The 21,060-nt window shown below is 39.8% G+C and overlaps 1 protein-coding gene across 2 annotated transcripts in view; it reads left to right on the forward strand.

Moving 5' to 3' along the window:
- The first annotated feature begins 6,007 nt into the window (after positions 1 to 6,007).
- Positions 6,008 to 21,060, forward strand: part of LOC136858638 (myrosinase 1) — a 100,408-nt gene continuing 85,355 nt past the window's right edge. The window contains exons 1-3 of one of the 2 annotated variants that reach the window (XM_067138342.2): positions 6,008 to 6,064; positions 6,779 to 7,016; positions 15,865 to 15,930. In XM_067138342.2, coding sequence (XP_066994443.2) covers positions 15,885 to 15,930 — 46 coding nt within the window. In that variant the 5' untranslated portion in view covers positions 6,008 to 6,064; positions 6,779 to 7,016; positions 15,865 to 15,884. Of the gene's footprint in view, positions 6,065 to 6,363; positions 6,499 to 6,778; positions 7,017 to 15,864; positions 15,931 to 21,060 lie in introns of those variants that run through there. The other variant, XM_067138343.2, reaches the window with a different exon arrangement.

The following is a 21,060-nucleotide window of genomic DNA, read 5'->3' on the forward strand; positions in this document are numbered from 1 at the left end:
TCTCCCGGATGCAAGCTCACAGCCGTGCGCCCCTAACCGTACGACCAACTTGCCCGGTTAAAAGATGCTCGTTTGTTCTCGTTCCTGAATATGTCCCATGTGAGGTGTTGCAGACGTTATGCGCATTGAACAATTTAATAAAATGCTCCATAAAACAAATAGCTTATTTTAAACTTATTTTATGCTCTCGGGACAAAACCACTTCTATACTTTACAAAACCGGTGATTGTTTCAGGGGAAAATACAATATTTTTAGCTCTTGCTACATTCATTTTCGTGAAATTTGTTGGGCAAATTATTTTCCTCGTTGGTTTCCTAATTTAAGATTTCTGAGTTTGAAGATGCCTCTCAAATGATTGCCGGTCACGGTAGCATAGTTTAAAAAAAGTCCAGTGACAAATTTTGGGATCGCCCGATTCTTATTAGGGTTGGGCAGACCGGAACATTCACTTGTTCCGCAACATTAGGAGCTTGAGGCGGAGTGTTTCGGTACAGAGTGCCGAGACACGGGACACAGGACACAGGACTGTAACTGCGTCCTAGAGAGAACTTCGAGAGGCAACAGGACATGCTCCGCTTCAGCTGGAATGTGCCTGAACCGAACGTGCTGTGCCAAGGTCACACTAGATAGATTAGTTGGCCTTGGCTGTGTCTGCCTGTCGATACCGGCTGTGTGCCGCCCTGTGTTAGAGTGTCAACATTTTTCATCCAGTTATATCTTTAATTCCAAAGCGATGACCCACATTTTTCTTGGGCTTAAAAGTTCCCTTAAAGTCCAAATTAATTTTTAACATCAATCCCCGAGAAAGTGTTGAGGGAAATTTTCGAAATATTGCAAAAAGTAAATGGAAGTTGAGAGGGAAGGAATTCGAAATGCGGGGAGGCGCAGGCGAAGCAGTTAAAGCAGTGCAGCGCAGAGCAGATTTTTGTAATCCACACAAATCATTGCACCATCGCAAGTTGACAGACAGGGCAGGACAGAGCAGAACAGGCCGGTTCTGCACCTACTTTCGCCTACCACGCGCAGTCTTCGAAACAGTTTCCTGCGCACGTGTCACGCAGTTAGTTAAGTAATGGAGGAGAAAATTACCACAGCCCTTCAGTCTCACCATGTTTTGTAGGTACTATGTGAATCATGTGGACTGCAATGCAGTATGTATGTATGTATGTATGTATGTATGTATGTATGTATGTATGTATGTATGTATGTATGTATGTATGTATGTATGTATGTATGTATGTATGTTCATGAGAAAATGGCTGAACAGAATTTAATGAAAATCGGTATGTAAATTCGGGGAATAAGGCACTACAGTCTAGGCTATAAATCATGTTATTCACGCTGCGTATCAAGGTATTTTAGAGAAAGGCCTTAAATGCAATCCACCGAGCAAGTAGCTGTGCGGTTAGGGTCGCGCATCTGTGAGCTTGCATTCGGGAGATAGTGGGTTCGAACCCCACTGTCGGCAGCCCTGAAGATGGCTTTCCGTGGTTTCCCATTTTCACACTAGGCAAATGCTGGGGCTGTACCTTAATTAAGGCCACGCCCGCTACCTTCCCAATCTTCCACCCTTCTGTCGCCGAAAACCTTCGATATGTTAGTGCGACGTTAAACAAACAGCAACCAAAAGAATGTAATCCTCATATATCTATGAAACAATCTGTGACCCAAGTTCTCGCAACATATAGAATTTAAGACAAAGATCTAATGCTGATTATGGGGAGCATCATCGCCGAGTCCGTCGCCGTCATCCATCATCACATTTGTTTGAAGAGATAAATACGGAAAATCATTTAACATGTCTTGTCAAATATAAATGCAAACGCGTTCACAACAGATTGTCAATGTTGATTGATTTTAGTATCTTGTGTCTTGTGACAACTAGATGAAAATCTAGCAGTACATTTGTAAATACATATTTTTCCCTCTCCCCCACTGTGATCCTATTAATGAATTTACCATGCAAGTTGGTCGTGCGGTTACGATCGCCTTGCTCTGAGCTTGCATTCGGGAGATAGGGGGTTCGAACCCCACTGTCGGCAACCGTGAAGATAGTTTTCTGTGGTTTCCCATTTTCACACAAGGCTAATGCTGGGGGGGGGGGTGCTGTACCTTAAGGCTATGGTCGTTCCATTCCCATTACTAGCCCTTTCCTATTCCATCGTTGCCATAAGACCTATCTGTGTCGGTGCGACGTAAAAAATATAAAAAATAATCATGAATTAAATTCTTTGCTTAGTCCATACGAACGCCGAACATCGCTAACATAGAAATATTGTTCAGTCTTGTAAACTGGCGAAGGTGGTTGTTTTTATTGCGACTGTCTTAAGCTGAATAACCGTGTTGCCATCAGCACAAGGGAAATTGTAAAGATGACTAACAAAATGAGAAAAATCGCGAATGCCTGAAGAAAAAGAAAAAAAGAGCCTCTTTATACTGGATGCCCCATTATCACCAAGTCTAAAGAAAACATGTTATTTCTGAAAACCGACGAGACCCTGCGTGGCAATGTGCGCTCACGTCCACTTCGCAGTTTCGTTAAGCTTCGCGCTGTTCTGCTCTGTTCTTCCCTGCTCTGCGGCCAACTGCTTCTCAATGTGCTCCCGGCCTAACAACACGAAAGTACAACAATGTATTCATCCAGTTATATTTTTAATTCCAAAGCGACGACCCATATTTTTCTTGGGCTTAAACGTTTCCTTAAAGTCCAAATTAATGTTTAACGTCAATCCCCGAGAAAGTGTTGAGGGAAATTTTCGAGATATTAATTACTCACTAATTACTCAAAATACAGGCCAATACATTCAACTGGTAAAAATATTCTTGAATTGGTTACTGCACTGCCATTGTAACCGTGTTGTGTATTTTATATTGACCGGAAAAATCTTAACCTAAAAGCAGCCTTTAAACGTGATTATTGGGCGCGAATTTCAGTGTTCCGACTGTTCGTTCACGTTCCCTGCAGCTTTATGCTGGACCATGGTCATAACTACACACAGGCACACACCACACAGCACGTTCCGTACAGGCACATTCCCAGTTCCCACTGGCGCGGAGCATGTAATGTCGCCTCTCGAAGTTCTCTCTACACTGCGAAGTTACAGTCCCGCGTCCCGTGCGCCCGCTGCACAGTTCAGCTAGTAGGCGAAGGGCAGTGCATAGTGACGCTGATGGGACAACGAGTCAGTGTCTCCGGCTCGCTTGAGAATGTTTTGGGAACAATTGACACTCGGTGTTCTGGAACAGCGGAACGTAACTGTGCACCGACACATTGTGCCGAAACAGGGACATAGTGCCCAACCCTAATTCTTATGGCGTAACTCGGGTCAAAACTTAGGAACAGAGGCCTACTTCGATCAGCTTGAAGTATCGCATGCGTAATACTTCCTCTGTATAATGTTTCAAACATTGAACATTCACTGAAAACTTGTGAAACGAAATTCCACTACCTTTAATTTCTCGTGAATAAACCATGACTGGAACTGCGAATGCTTAACATCGGACAAATACATAAAACATTCACAACCAACTCAGTTAATGAACACGTTTAAAGGCGCGAGCCTGGTAGACAGGGGGCAAGATAGCGATCCTAGCGGCCCGGCATTGAACTTCAGTGTAACCACTTCCATAGCGTTTTACGGGCTCTTATAACGTAGGCATCGATTCGGTGTTCGGCTGTTGTGCAGTGCACACGTCTCGCTCCGGTCACTGGTGCAGCGGCTTTTTCCCGTCTGTAGATAAGTAGAGTGTTTTATGTTTGTGTTTGTATCCTAGTAATTTTTCTTTTGTGTTTGTTCCGGTGCTAGTATAGTGTAATCCCCTTTTGGAATACTATGTCTGTAGATAGTGGCGGTGGCCCTTTAGGACGACCTCCTGATATTGGTAAAGATGCCGTGCGTGAAGACTTACACATGGACGCTAGTAATACTGATACCCAACGAGACAGTTCTCAAGATTCAATACTTGACATGGATCAGCGTCCGCACGTTCCTGTACGTACCTATTCTAACACTCATCTTGGCCCTTACATAGTATTTGTCGAATCGACTGAATCTCAAAATAAAATAGGACATATTCACCCTATGACTCTGGGTCGGATTTTCTACGAGAGGCAAATTGGTGACGTCAAGGCCATCCATAGGAAGGGAAGAAATAGAATTCAAGTTACTTTCATGTCTAGTAAGGCTGCAAACGCCTTTCTTTCTCATCCCATTCTTACAGAAAAGAAATTGACAGCTTTTATTCCGTCCTCGAATATTCAGCGAGTAGGGGTAATACGGGGAGTAGACACTACTATTTCCGAATCCGACATTCTCACCTATTTAGGCTCACAATATCCTGTAGTGAAAGTACAACGTCTAAATAGACGTTCATCCAAAGAAGGAAAAACTGAATATATCCCTACAGGTACTGTGAAGGTTGTATTCGAAAGTCAACAACTTCCGAAAAGTGTGTCCATTTTTAAAGTCATTTTAGAGGTTCAGGCCTTTATATTCTCTCCTTTATTATGCAAACGATGTCAGCGGTATGGACATACCGCTACTAATTGTCGTTCCAGGGAGCCGAGATGTGGAAAATGTTCCCTTACTCATTCTACTGAAGATTGCACTCACCAAGTCGTTAAATGCGCTAACTGTGGCGGAAATCATCCTGCGGGAGCCGAACATTGTGAAATCCACAAACAACAAAAAGAAATTAAACGCATTATGAGTGTTGAAAACAAATCATATTTAGAAGTGAAAAACTATTTTGCCCCATTACAGTCCCTATCTAACCCCCTTCTGATGCCCCAACATTTTCCTCCTTTACCCACTAGACCATCTCAATCGGAAGAAACTCTCCCTCGAAAGCGTAAATTTACTATGGTGGTTAGTAACCCTTCCCGCCCACCCGTTAAACCAGGTTATGACAGGGCATCATATCTCAATTTGATAAGTAATCCGAAGACGGTTCCAGAACATTCTGGCACTCCAGTCGTGCGTTTGATACCTGCTACTTCTAACGAGCCTGCATCTACATCACGGAAGTCAAGTCCCCACGGGCAACCTTCGGATTCCCACGCACCACTTTCAGCATCTCCCTCTGTCCCGGCTTTACACGGTAATTCCAATGTTAATTTTATCGACCAATGTCGCACCTTTTCTAAGAAAATTGACGATTTAATAGCAGACGTGGGACAAAATGTCCGCTTGAAGCATTTGTTACAGTCATTACAGGAAGATATTCTTTTATATTTACCCTCCCCTCCTTCCAAGTAAAACATACGGCTATTGTAATAGAATTGTAGGAGCACTTTCCACACATCCGCCTCCGCCTCAATCGTGTCTGTAAGCTTACACATCTCTCTTGCCTTACTTTTCTTGACAGTACCTTCTGTCCATGTGGCCGAGTAGTCAGTACTGTAACTCCCATCTTTTTTCACTGTCAGACATATGAACATCACCGTCGCGAATGCATAGGTAAGCTTTTTCATGAGGGTTACCAACTGCCGTTAAACGTTTCGTGTTTCGTGTCCTAACCGACTTTTCACGTTGTGGACTTAATCATCAATTTTTTTGTTGTATGTAACATCCATTTGTAACCTTTTCCTTTCCTCTGGGTACGGACTTGCACATACTCACCCTTATATGTGGTCCGGTTTTTGTTTGTTTGTAGTAAGACGTCGTGACAGACCACACAGACGTGAAGAATTAGAACCCTGTGTCCCAGTGTTTTTGTGTTCTTCCCTGATCGTTTAGCCTATATATCATTGGTATTTTCCTATGTTTCATCATTAACCGTTGCAATTCGCTTTTTTACATAGCTCTCCCTCCTCTTTCGTAGTGTACTACTTTCTTCTACTGTTGGCACCTCTCCCCGACATTAATTAACCCGCAAACCAGTGACTGGACGTAGCGTCTTACGACGATGTCCAACAACTAACCAAGAAGAATAAGAAGAACGTAGGCATCGATGAAAACAAAGTGTTGTATAATCCTAGACTCCCTGGATATAGTAATAGGGAGACCGTAAATTTCGTATGGGCATTTTATAGCGTTGAGAATTGGGACGAAAACTGGTACCGTAAGTAGTTATTAGATTTATTATGATTATGTGTAGTGATATCTTAGATTAATTATTAATAAAATATATTCTATGGAATAAATTGGTAAAGAAAGTTACATTAGGAGAAGTAGTAATTATCATTCTTATGACTTAATTGAAGAAACGTTTGGAAAAAATAGCAGTGCTTTCCTAACCTCCATCTCGTAGGCCTACAGTACCTAATGAAATGAACAGCATTGTTCGTTTTAATGACAAATAAGTGTATGCTATAAGTACTACACGTATATTTTCTTGTTTTCTGTACAGCAGAACCCGGGAGGGGAGGGGGAGGATGTTATCTCTCCAAGTTCGATACCCTGCCCTCAGAATTTGCCATATTTTGGCATAACTTTTTCCTGAAACAATGAATTAGAATATTGTGACTTTCTGGAACCCTTCATTGCTGGAAGAAGGTACAATTCTGAAACATTTATTTTTAAAAGTAGGCTTAGAACCAGTGTTCTAGTTGTGAAAAAGTGAGGGGAAATTTCAGTCTCTAAGCCATAAGTTCTACCCATCTGTTCATTAATGTATCAGATATAACTGAAAGTAATATAATATAATCTAACCTAACAATCATCTTACTATAATAATTATTGAAACTAAGAATTTCTTAAACAGAAGGCTTGTGTGCAGACTAAAATGTAACTCCAATTTAGAAGAATTGCATTAATATATTGTTCATTTTTTCAGTTCTATAACAAACACACCTATAGAAGTGGCACGTGGTGTAGGAGAGCCTTCTCACGAAGCTGAAATGGAGGAAGAGGAGGCAGAAATAATTTGTGTTGGATGGGTTTAAATCCTGCAGTTCAGTAATTATTGAAGGGACTTCAACTTCCAGTCCAGTGAGTTCTGCTTCTACCAACAGCTCTGCCAGCAGTTAAAAAAAGAAAGAAATAGAAATGTGAAAGTGACAGTGATGTGTTAAGTAAGTATTTAGAAAAGATACTGAAAACTGAAAAGAAAACATAATCAATGTTATTTTTAGTGTCTTCATGATGACATGGAAAGATTGAGTGAACTAGGTCAAAGGGTTTTCATAGCTAAAATTCAGGAACTATTGTAGATCAAGAAAGAATCTGATAAAATTTATGTCCTTGAGAAATGTTCTACTTTTTAAATTAAATCAGTTTTCCTTATACTTATCTATCAATATTATTGGAATCCTCAGTGAGTTATGTGCATTAGCACGTAATGGGAAAGTAACGTTAACTCCAATTTTTATTAATTATTAGCATTATTACAACTTAATTCGTATATTTTATGTGGTAGAACATGTATGGTTTAAAAAATAGGAGTAGCCTATTTTGAAATACTGGTAGTAGGTCCTCTCTATGTGTATGTAGTAAGCAGTTGTTAAGCACAGGTGGTCTGAAACCAGACTGGTGTGATGATAGTTTTGTCCAAGAGCTGACTTCCTTCTCACGGTATACTGTTGATGCAAATGCAAGCTCATTGCACTAGGTTTGTACAGCACAGGTGGTCTGAAACCAGACCGGTGTACAGATACAAGTAGTTATGTCCAGGAGCTGACTGCCTTCTTACAGATTACTGTTGATTGCATATGCAAGCTCATTGCATTAGGTTTACTGCACCCATATTCAATGCTGCTTACTATAATGCCATCCTGGGAGAATACACATAATAATTAACTAACTGAAATTATCTACCTGTTCCAGTTTTGTATTCCCAACCTGACATTCAGTTCCCTTTTAGGTGTCTTCCCTACTGCAATCACTTTAGTCCTGAAAAGACTAATTTTATTGTTATTAGAAAAGTGCACAAATGTGCATTACATAGATTATTAATTTTCATGTCATATTCATTGCATCTTTTTTTAAAGTTGCTAGATATTAGATTGCACGGTTTCAGTAGACCAAGTCGTTTGAATAGGACAAACTTCTTACTACAGTTATACTTAACTGAATCCCTCCCTCCCACCTTATACCTTTTTAACTTAGCCTTTATCTCCTCATTCCAAGTATTCTCCTGCCATTGATACCTGTTTGCACCAGCAATCATTCTCACTACTTTCATGTCCATTACTTATAACTTATTAATAACATATAGGCCTACTGAGGGCATCAAGGTAGACCCATTCTTTTATTTCTTGTGCTGTAGGTCCATGTAAACAATGAAAAACAAAGGTGGAAAATTCATTTGTAACAGTTTTGACAGGTTTTTCTACCAAAGTTTTGTAGATTTTAATCTACAAAATAAAAATCTGTATTTTGTGTGATGTGAGGGGATGTGATGGCAGAAAATATACATATTTATAAAAATATATTCATATCACAATTACATGCTTGTAATAAAAGGTTGAGTAGATTAATTTCCCTGTAAGTTAATCCGAGATCTTACAAGAGCCAAGCACCCTACTCTGTCAAACATTGTTTTATATAATCAGTATTTAAAAATAATGGTTCATGTTTGTGGATTACTGTAGTCACGTCTTAGTTCGTGAACCATGGGCAACGGCTGAGTGGCCTAGTAAGTGGTCCTGGGAGTCGGGATACCAGCTGCTATGGAATGGGAGTAGGCATCTCGGACATATTCTGAGTCATGGCCCTCCTTGTGCTCAGACGGCTTAATCCACCGGTAGTCCATAACCCGTTAGAGGAGAGATCCTCACTTGGACTATGTGCAAGTAGGGTAGCATCCTGTTCATGAATTTACAGAGCTCAGAACACTTTAAGCAAACCTTGGACCTATGGGAGTATCGGAGTCCCACTCCCATTTGACAGGCGAGGGACTCCTTGGAAACAACTTGGCGAACGAAATGGAATTCGATGGGGAGCTATCAATATTAATGGGGCTTATGGAAGAAAGAAAGTAGGACTGGCTGAGTTAGCAAAGAGGATGCATTTGGATGTGCTAGGAATAAGTGATATTCGGGTAAGGGGAGATAACGAGGAGGAGATAGGAGATTATAAAGTGTACTTGACGGGTGTTAGAAAGGGAAGGGCAGAGTCTGGGGTAGGGCACTTTATCAGGAATACTATTGCACGCCACAGAGTTTCTGTTAAGCACGTAAATGAGCGAATGATGTGGGTAGATTTGTCAGTTGCAGGAATTAGGACTAGAATTGTGTCCGTGTATTCACCATGTGAGGGTGCAGATGAGGATGAAGTGGACAAGTTTTATGAAGCATTGAGCGACATCGTGGTCAGGGTCAATAGCAAGGACAGAATAGTGCTAATGGGCGATTTCAATGCGAGAGTTGGGAATAGAACTGACGGATACGAAAGGGTGATTGGTAAATGTGGGGAAGATATGGAAGCTAATGGGAATGGGAAGCGTTTGCTGGACTTCTGTGCTAGTATGGGTTTAGCTGTTACAAATACATTCTTCAAGCATAAGGCTATTCACCGCTACACATGGGAGGCTAGGGGTACCAGATCCATAATAGACAATATCTTAACAGACTTTGAATTCAGGAAATCTGTTAGGAATGTACAAGTTTTCTGCGGATTTTTCGATGATAAAGACCCCTATCTGATCTGTAGTGAACTAAGTATTTCTAGACCTAGGGTAGAGAAAGTGAAATCTGTCTGCAAACGAATAAGGGTAGAAAATCTCCAGGACGAGGAAATTAGACAGAAGTACATGGATATGATTAGTGAGAATTTTCAAACAGTAGACAGTAAGGTTCAGGATATAGAAAGTGAATGGGTGGCATACAGGGATGCTGTAGTAGAAACAGCAAGGGAATGCCTAGGAACAACTGTGTGTAAAGATGGGAAAAGGCGAACATCTTCGTGGAATGATGGAGTGAGAGCAGCTTGTAAACATAAAAAGAAGGCTTATCAGAAATGGCTCCAAACAAGGGCCGAGGCAGACAGGGATTTGTACGTAGATGAAAGAAACAGAGCGAAACAAATAGTTGTTGAATCCAAAAAGACGTCGTGGGAAGATTTTGGTAACAACCTGGAAAGGCTAGGTCAAGCAGCAGGGAAACCTTTCTGGACAGTAATAAAGAATCTTAGGAAGGGAGAGAAAAAGGAAATGAACAGTGTTTTGAGTAATTCAGGTGAACTCATTATAGATCCCAGGGAATCACTGGAGAGGTGGAGGGAATATTTTGAACATCTTCTCAATGTAAAAGGAAATCATCCTTGTGGTGTTGCGAACAGCCAAGCTCATGAGGAGGAGGAAAATGTTGGTGAAATTATGCTAGAGGAAGTGGAAAGGATGGTCAATAAACTCCATTGTCATAAAGCAGCAGGAATAGATGAAATTAGACTTGAAATGGTGAAGTGAAGTGGGAAGGCAGGGATGAAATGGCTTCATAGAGTAGTAAAATTAGCATGGAGTGTTGGTAAGGTACCTTCAGATTGGACAAAAGCAGTAATTGCACCTATCTATAAGGAAGGGAACAGGAAGGATTGCAACAACTATAGAGGTATCTCATTGATTAGTATACCAGGCAAAGTATTCACTGGCATCTTGGAAGGGAGGGTGCGATCAGTCGTTGAGAGGAAGTTGGATGAAACCCAGTGTGGTTTCAGACCACAGAGGGGCTGTCAGGATCAGATTTTCAGTATGCGCCAGGTAATTGAAAAATGCTACGAGAGGAATAGGCAGTTGTGTTTATGTTTCGTAGATCTAGAGAAAGCATACGACAGGGTACCGAGGGAGAAGATGTTCGCTATACTGGGGGACTATGGAATTAAAGGTAGATTATTAAATTCAATCAAAGGTATTTCTGTTGACAATTGCGCATCAGTGAGAATTGATGGTAGAATGAATTCTTGGTTCAGGGTACTTACAGGGGTTAGACAAGGCTGTAATCTTTCACCTCTGCTGTTCGTAGTTTACATGGATCATCTGCTGAAAGGTATAAAATGGCAGGGAGGGATTCAGTTAGGTGGAAATGTAATAAGCAGTCTGCCTATGCTGACGACTTGGTCTTGATGGCAGATTGTACCGAAAGCCTGCAGTGTAATATCTTGGAACTTGAAAATAGGTGCAATGAGTATGGTGTGAAAATTAGCCTCTCGAAGACTAAATTGATGTCTGTAGGTAAGAAATTCAACAGAATTGAATGTCATATTGGTGATACAAAGCTAGAACAGGTCGATAATTTCAAGTATTTAGGTTGTGTGTTCTCCCAGGATGGTAATATAGTAAGTGAGATTGAATCAAGGTGTCGTAAAGCTAATGCAGTGAGCTCGCAGCTGCGATCAACAGTATTCTGTAAGAATGAAGTCAGCTCCCAGACGAAACTCGTTACATCGGTCTGTTTTCAGACCAACTTTGCTTTACGGGAGCGAAAGCTGAGTGGACTCAGGATATCTTGTTCGTAAGTTAGAAGGAACAGACATGAAAGAAACAAGAATGATTGCTGGTACAAACAGGTGGGAACAATGCAGGATGGTACTCGGAATGAGGAGATAAAGGCTAATTTAGGAATGAACTCGATGGATGAAGCTGTACGCATAAACCGGCTTCGGTTGTGGGGTCATGTGAGGCGAATGGAGGAGGATAGGTTACCTAGGAGAATAATGGACTGTGCTATGGAGGGTAAGAGAAGTAGAGGTAGACCAAGACGACGATGGTCAGACTCGGTTTCTAACGATTTAAAGATAAGAGGTATAGAACTAAATGAGGCCACAACACTAGTTGAAAATCGAGGATTGTGGCGACGTTTAGTAAATTCACAGAGGCTTGCAGACTGAACGCTGAAAGGCATAACAGTCTATAATGATAATGTATGTATGTATTTAAAAATAATTTTGACACACAATGTAAGATATAGCAAAATTAAATCATTTACCACCTGAGCAACAGCCCTAAATAACATTCTACTGTAAACAGCCATGGTACTTAGTTGTTTGAAAGGCATACTGTTCACTTCTAAAAATAGAAGGCAAGGTGCTTGTTATTAGCACCTATTATTGTTTGCAGTGTTTGGTCCTCATTTTTGGTGAAATTGAAGGCAAAGTTTTCATTTTCCTTCAACTGATTCATAAGGAAACTATTTCAGGATAGATAGATAGATAAGCTTGGTAGTATTCACATCAGTAAAGGAGATGCATATGAAAAATATACAGAAAGGCAAAATCAACATTGAGGTAAGAAAGGGAGTCCTACCATACATTTGTGGGAAAAGTTGTAACTCTGTACCAAGGAGTTTACCAGTAACTTGGATGGAAGTGCAGGATTTAGATTAATAGGTTTATTATTGCCAAGTGAGCAATTAGATCAGCTTGCCCGTGCAAAGTTTGGGGAGACAGTACTTTATTCATAGTGATGAGGGTAATAAGACCTTGTGTGTAATTTACATGTAGTTGTGACAAGTATCAGTCTATTACACTGCCAACTTACTCATTAGAACAATATACCAGAAGCTTTTCCTGTAGTTATTAATCTAGTGTACAGAGCACTAGCCTCACCTGAACTCCTCAAGAAATGTACACATATGTGAATACACAGAACCTTAATGAGAATTTTTTTTTCTTTTTTTTACTTTGGAAGAGATGTCCATAGACAACCTTTCTTCACAGCCATTTGGTAAAATTAGCTGCTTTTCAAGATGCTGTAGTCTTCAATGATATAAATTATGACAGGATTGTCATTCTTGCACAAATTTTGGTTTTGGACCTGGATTCTTTGCACAAAAGACAGTACAGAAATTCAGCAACATGCCTGTCATGAAAGCAATATGCTACTATTCTGAACATGGCACAATAACAAAGAAGATGAGAGGCAAGAAGAGATTTACAGAGGATCATGAGGGAGAGAAACAGTGTAAGGAACTCTATTGCTTTTCCTTGTTTTTCTCATTTTCACAATACTGTATTCAGAACATTTTCCTTTCTTTCAAAATTATTTACAGGATTTTAATGAAACTTGACATAGTATTTCTACATAGGGTATAATGTAAATTTTAACTGGAAGCATTTTTTGATATATTTATTATTTAGGTAGGTGGGGTCTCACCAAGTGGTATGAAAAAATTTAAAAAGCTGTGAACCTCCAACTAATAAACACCTCAAAATATCATCTGAAAAAGACAGTAATTATGTCCCAAGAACCAGCATCATTAAAAAAATAAGCATGAATGGTATTAGTCTTATATCTGAAGTACAATGATCCACTGTTGTGAGGCTTTTGTTGCAATTTTCACTCTGTCAAGAATTCTGGCTGTAGTGCTCTATGAATGGCATCACATATAATAGGTACAAATCTGCTGATGCAATGTGAGTAATCCTAAATCTGTAAGATGCAGACATGTATGAGTCCCCATTGTCCAGAAACCTGTAGGCCTAAATAAATATATTCCCACTGTTAATTTTAGTACCTTCAAATTATGAATTCCAATTGATGTACATAAATGCCTCCATTGCTCTCAGTCCTTTTCCTATCAGTACCTTATTAGCAACCTGTAGAATGCAAATAAATGTACCTAACACTAATCTTTTATTTGATATATTTTGTCACGGACATAGTTGTTTCGGAGGTGAACATCGCTTCTGACTTTAAACCTTAAAAAATCGTTGTGAATATTGAATTTAACGATACTGTCAGCCTTTCCTCAAAACCTATACTTTTCCTGTAATTTGTTTGCCTGATGTTTATTAGTGACTTCATTTTCCCCCACTAATTCCTTATAATTATTGATGGGCATTCGGTACTAGTTCCTGAATTTTTCTTTGTCATTCCACAACGAAGGCACACGTTGGTGGAATTCTCACGGTTCTTTGCCTTGTCCACTGCGATTGTCTGGTTCTTTCCTTTCTCCTAATATATTCATACGTTAGAATAATATCTTCAACGAATTATCGCGTTCACAACACATTATTTTCTGCTTGTTAATATGAATACGTCCTATAGCCTGTACCAAAGACTTTAATATATTTGAGAAAAAGAGGAGGATATAGAAATATATACATTTCTTTGATTTCGAATACATGGCTAATGTTTTTAGACATATTGCTTGCAGTTTACCATGGAATAAGCCTGTTTTTCTATCTAAGTGGGTTGTTGCTGTTAAAAGAGACAAGTTTGTTCCAACTTATTCCCATAGACTATGTTCAATTCACTTCACAGAAGCAAGTTTTTGTAAATCTGAAGGCAATAAAATTCTGAAAGATGATGCAGTGCCAACACTGACTTTCCAAATCATTTAAAAAAGGAACTTGTAGGTCAGGTAATTTGGATTAGACATTGTATTACTTTATTTATTTATTTTTTATCAATTATAGGGCTTTGCTTATGGTAGACCCAATAGGCCTATATATTTTTATTTTTTCAGACTGACAAGGCTCCCCGTAGGATTTTAAAAAGTAAGTTCGATTTTGGAGGGACAAATCAACAGAATAACACCATAGATCCCAGTCCATGTAGCAATTCAGTCAGTGCTGTTACACAGTGCATTTCATCTGAGCACAGTTATTTTAGTGCAGAAAGCCCCACAAAACATATAAAAATCTCAGTATATCTAAGTAGATTTTAGATAGCAATTTTCTAAACCATATAGAAATCATAATTGAAGGTATACTCGTCCTGATATACTATTTCATATCGTGGAATAATAAAAAAGAAAAATTTCATTCAGATGGGAATTAGTAAAGTAAGTAAAGTTACTTGTGGTGAACACTGGGCATAGCTTTATTAATTTTTTACAGATTGCTGCAACCATGTACCTTTTCAACAATCTGTTCATAGTACTGAATAATACCTGCTGTGATTACTCATCAGAAAGAAAAGATCTGCCATGAAACTTTCATAGAAAACATTCTATTTCACAAGTTTTCTTTCTGCCAATATTACAGATTCTTGCTTTTGATACAACTGTTTGTAAATACTGTAAATATTGAAAAAATTGATGGATTACTGGTGTTCTCCAGTCTCCTAAGTCACAGGTAAAAGATTGTTTTTCTCCTCATGATCTGTAAATCATACTGAAGTTGTAAACTGCTGTGATTTGAAAATGTCTTGTATTTTCATGATAGCTTCACTGCCGAATATAGGATTTAATTGCATGTGTCTATTCCGAATATGCAAACAAATCAGTTAAAAATATGGTCATTATAGTAGGCCTAATGTGAGCTACATATTATTTCTTGAAGATTATTAATTTAATGTCCGGCTCCATGGCTAAATGGTTAGCGTGCTGGCCTTTGGTCACAGGGGTCCCGGGTTCGATTCCCGGCAGGGTCGGGAATTTTAACCATCATTGGTTAATTTCTCTGGCATGGGGGCTGGGTGTATGTGACGTCTTCATCATCATTTCATCTTCATCATGACGCGCAGGTCGCCTAAGGGCGTCAAATCGAAAGACCTGCACCTGGCGAGCCGAACATGTCCTCGGACACTCCCGGCACTAAAAGCCATACGACCGAGCTCGATAGCTGCAGTCGCTTAAGTACGGCCAGTATCCAGTAGTCGGGAGATAATGGGTTCGAGCCCCACTGTCGGCAGCCCTGAAGATGGTTTTCCGTGGTTTCCCACTTTCACACCAGGCAAATTCCGGGGCTGTACCTCAATTAAGGCCACGGCCGCTTCCTTCCACTTCCTAGGCCTCTCCTATCCCATCATCGCCATAAGACCTATCTGTGTCAGTGCGACGGAAAGCAAATAGAAAAAAAAAAGCCATACGCATTTCATTAATTTAATGTACTGGTATACGATGTTTTTCTGTTTTTGGAGAGTGTTCTCTAAATTTAAGACATGTGTTTATCTACGTAGTAATATATTTACTATCATTACCAGTGTATTTTGAAGTCTTCTTATCCAGTTTACTATTGTTTTATTACGTCTGTTACTTATAGGTCAGCTATCCAAAGGATTTATGGAGATTTGTTCAATAGCAATGCAAATGTGTTCAGTTTGTATGCATAAGTATCATTTCCGTGTTATTACCGCCTTGATTCTTGTATATTTCTTGCGTGTATTCACGTTAGTCGGTGTAGGCTGTGCCATATATTATTAATGAATTAGGACCTGGGAATAGCTAAGTTTCCCTGATGCTTGGAATGCAACATTTCCGTACGGATCTTCTGTTTTCTAAAGCAGCACCGTTTTAACATTTTATTTTGGATGTAGAACAACTTTTCTTACCGTGTTATCCTGTATCGCGGAATAAAAATAACCTGTCGGGGGGTGTTTTTATTCGTGCGTAACTGAAGTTAATGCATGAATTCCAGACTACGATCTCCTCGTCGAGCTGTGAGGTGCCCGCAACATGGCGATACGAGCATGGCCAGCTCTTCCGCAGTCACAAGCTACTGCGCAGCCCACGACGACCATTCACGAACTTAGCCGAGGATGGCTCCTGAGTGTCAGGCGCTAGACAAAAATGTACGGTACTGGGCAGGAGTCAGTGGCGGCTTGTGAAAAAATCGTCCTACGTGCTACAAAAAACAAGCTAAATACGCTGTTTTAAATCTGCATATTGCCTTGATGAAATGTCGTATGGCTTTTAGTGCCGGGATATCCCAGGACGGGTTCGGCTCGCCAGGTGCAGGCCTTTCTAATTGACTCCCGTAGGCGACCTGCGCGTCGTGATGAGGATGAAATGATGATGGAGACAACACATACACCCAGCCCCCGTGTCATTGGAATTAACCAATGAAGGTTAAAATCCCCGACCCGGCCGGGAATCGAACCCGGGACCCTCTGAACCGAAGGCCAGTACGCTGACCGTTCAGCTAACGAGTCGGACATTGCCTTGATGAACAACGCATACTTCAAACTTGGCAATAATAATAATACAACTTTTCTCACAATTTATAACTCAGAACAAACAAAAACAACATTAATTTGGAAGCAGATGAATTCTTCGACAACTGTCTACGAGATAAATAATTCATTCGAGAAATATTGTTTTTACTAACCTAATGGCGCAACTTACATCAGTGCAAATAGAATCGTGGGAATATAGATCCCCACTAAGAACACTAATTTAATTTCACTTTATATACACTGCAGTGGATAAATAATTTGATAAATCTCCGTATAAACTTTAGCACCAACACAGTGACAGAAAAAACACGCACCAGTAATATAACCGCGAGATTAAAAACCGCACAAAGCAACTGAAAGAGCTGCCAACTGATTCGTTGAGACCTCCCTTATTACCAGAGTAAATGTCCGGCTCCATGGCTAAATGGTTAGCGCGCTGGCCTTTGGTCACAGGGATCCCGGGTTCGATTCCCGGCAGGGTCTGGAATTTTAACCATCATTGGGTGTATGTGTTATCTTCATCATCATTTCATCCTCATCACGACTCGCAGGTCGCCTACGGGTGTCAAATCAAAAGACCTGCATCTGGCGAGTCGAACATGTCCTCGGATACTTCCGGCACTAAAAGCCATACGCTATTTCATTTCACCAGAGTAAATTACATTGTAATGCGGGATAACATTTAGGGTCAGTCAAAGATTCTTTGACTAACCTACGAATTCCTTATTTATTTTATATATATATATATATATATATATATATATATATATATATATATATATATATATTTTTATTTTTTTGACACAAAAGGAAGATGGATATTTTAATAAGCATGCGTGAGATAGATTGCCTCCACTTACGCTTTACTTTCGAGCCAGACGATGCTACTCTCTAGTGGCAGACTCGCTTACCACGTTCAACATCAAGGTAGCAGGAGACATCGAGTACTTTTACCCCCTTGCGGGAGAGGAAGTAACTATTGACGGGATCAGTGAAAGTTGATCCAAGAACAACTACAATATTATCAGACCTGAATCAAGACCGACTACAATATATCAGACCTTAATGTTACTATCGATTAGGAGGAAAATGGCGACTTCGTGGGCGAGCGTTTGAGACATGTAGTTGGTTCACATCTGTGTTTACATTCTGTTAAAGAGTGTTATTTTGATCTAGTTATTGAAGTATAAAGTATATGTTTGGTAAAATAGTAATCTATAACGTTTTATCAGTATGGTGTTTTGTTAGAAATTTATATGATGGTATTTTTGATGTATAATAGTGTTTATATTGTCGTGCTGTAACATAGCACAAAATGGGTCGTTCCTGCTGCGTTCGTGGTTGTAGATCTAATTATACCGTTGCTGAAGCTTTTAAATTTCCTGAAGATAGATCTCTACAGGAGAAATGGATAAGGAATATTCACTGGGAAAATTTGGAAGTCAAAGACCAAACTATCGTAGGCTATGTGTGTAACCAAAATTTGTGGTTAGGGAAGATCTCTTTCCAACCGATAACGGCGAGCCTATTCGTTTTAGTTTTCTCATTCAGTTGGAGTAATTTTTATGTAAGTTGACGATAAGTATTAGTTTCTATGTAGAATATAAGTGTGTGAGTGTATGTATATCGGTCACTGATCACTAGGATCTGGAATTATACGCAGTCATGTGAGAATATGTTAGTTTTGATCGTGTTGTGAACCGGATTAAAATCGAACTATGGCAATGCCTCTCATACATCTATTCTTAAGTTCTCTGAGGAATAAAACATTAAGAGAGAAGTGGATTCGGAACATACATCATGAATATTTCTACAAAACAGTAGTGTGCGTATGTCATCTGAGAGTAAATCTGAGATTAGGGAAGACTATTTTTTCTAATTCTAAATGGTTGACCTATTCGTATTCCTCGAAGAAACAATTCATTTAGATAGTGATAATTGATATGGTGATGTTCCTTCAGTGTCTACGTGCTTCAAAGTGTCGTGTGATTTAGATGCAATTGTATTTTGAAAGAATCTGTGCTTGCCTGCGGGAACATTTGGCTAGATCTTGGTGTATGACAAAACTTATAGTGTGACAGATGGAGCAATCTGAACACTGTTACACAGAAGAAATGGTGACTTGCAGGGATGGTGGTGATGGTGATTATTGTTTTAAGAGGAAATACAACTAGGCAACCATCCTCTATATACTAATCACAGAGAAAGAATGGAAGGGGTCCGGCACTTCGAAAAATGAAGGTATCGGCCGAAGGAAGACAAGGGCCACGAAGGGCATGAAAATGAAAGACTCCCTGGGCATCCATACGTAATACCATCGGGGTCTGAAAAGAACAACAGTTGGCCAAGCGAGGCCGGATATGATAGATGAAAGTGAGGAGCCTGGCACAAGTAGGTGGAAGCAATGCCAGGACTCAGCTGAGGGCCCCGTGGTCACTCCAACGTTCAGAGCCCCTGGGGCCCCTTTTAGTCGCCTCTTACGACAGGCAGGGGATACAGTGGGAGGATTTGCAGGGATTAGCTTTGTTTGTAACTCAGGGGTTTTATTGTACCAATACCTTCCGATTCATGCTGTGGATATCTGTTATCAAGCAGTCTATACCAAATTGAAGCTCGTCCATGTAGGTTAAAGACATCGTTGTTTAGAGCCAATAGAGTTGTTTTACTCATGTTCTTCAATGGGGAAAATCCTATTATATATTTAGTGTCTGAAAGCTTCATTGCTAAGTTTATCACCATGGTTGGAAGTGCTACTATATCATATGTCAACATATGATGTAAGAGTTTCCAGTAAGGAAGGCTTGACATCACCGGGGCTGTTCATTGAGCTGGCATAATCATTTCGGGTGTACTTCATTTTCATCGAGTGCTGAACATTAGAAATTGTCCACCACTTCGAAACTAAGACAACACGTTATGTTTCATAGTTCTTATGAGAGTGAATAAATTGAGGAATTTCGCACCTTAAATTATTTTTAAACATTCAAAATGATGTTATAAATATCATTTTAACAGTTCTATAATGTATTTCCATCTATCCAGCAAAGTGTAATCTAAGAGAAAACGTTATTTGACTAAGTGAAATTTCGAAATAATCAGCTTGTTGTTCTCTTTTGCTGTGAGGCTCTCCATATATTCTAGCAGAATATGCGTGATTCTAGTTGATTATATGTGACGAGTACTTGTTCGCGAAGCGTTTTCATAGGTGCAACAGTGATTTTCCTTATGTTACATTTATCATGTTAAATTACCTACCACCGTTTTCAAAATATGTACGTGATCTTTTCTTAATTTCTGGCGGATTGAACCAGATATTGTGTAGCTCTTTCAGTGGTATCAACACAAGTAATTTAATGTGACGCCGGGCTGAGTGGCTCAGGCGGGTGAAGCTCTGGCCTTCTGACCCCAACTTGTCGGGTTTGATCCCGCCTCAGTCCGGTAGTATTTGAAGGTGCTCAAATACGTCAGCCTCGTGTCGGTAAATTTACTGGCAGGTAAAAGAACTCCTTTGGGACTGAATTCCGACATCTCCGAAAATCGTGAGTTGGTTTATCGTCGAAATGAAGTTATTGCGTGCTACCCTAACATTCATCAGTCGGCAGCTACTGCGCCCACGACGTCCACCATCTTGGTTTTGATATTACGGTCTGATATATTGTAGTCGGTCTTGCCTGAATGCATACATCGATACGCGACAAAATGGCTGCCACATTGGGCTACGTTTTAGCCGGAGTATGGGGCCATGTTTACATTCAGTTTAGTTTAAATCCGCGCGCATGTGTGGTTGGATGAGGTTATCTTGCTACTGGCATTCGTGATTTAATTATCCACCGACTATTTGTGTGTGTTAAATAGTGTTGCAGTGTCCTTTTATCGGTTCTTTTATTACTTATCTAGATATTGTTAATGTGTTAGTGATGTTTTCAGTATAGGTTATTTCAGTAAGTGGTGTGAAAGTGACAAATTTACAGTTTTCACCTCATTTATCTGTGAAGTTCAGAAGAAATTCGTTAAAACATTCACTATAATACTGAAGGAAGATTGTGTTGTTTGTGAAGGTGGATGGTGAGTCATTTATTAAGGTTCCATCAGTGAGTTTTAAAGTTTCAAGTTCATTTGCAGTTCAAATGTTTCACAAAAATGCGTGTTTGCCTACAGAGCATTTTAGGTTTATATTGGAATGTGATGATTGTGAAGACCTGAAATGTGACAGATCGACGATGTTTGATAATTTGGTAAGTCATCTCACAGGTTATTCTGATAAAATTTATCTTTTGATGAAA

The sequence above is a fragment of the Anabrus simplex genome, chromosome 1 (assembly GCF_040414725.1).
Source record: "Anabrus simplex isolate iqAnaSimp1 chromosome 1, ASM4041472v1, whole genome shotgun sequence".
Classification (NCBI taxonomy): Eukaryota; Metazoa; Arthropoda; class Insecta; order Orthoptera; family Tettigoniidae; genus Anabrus; species Anabrus simplex.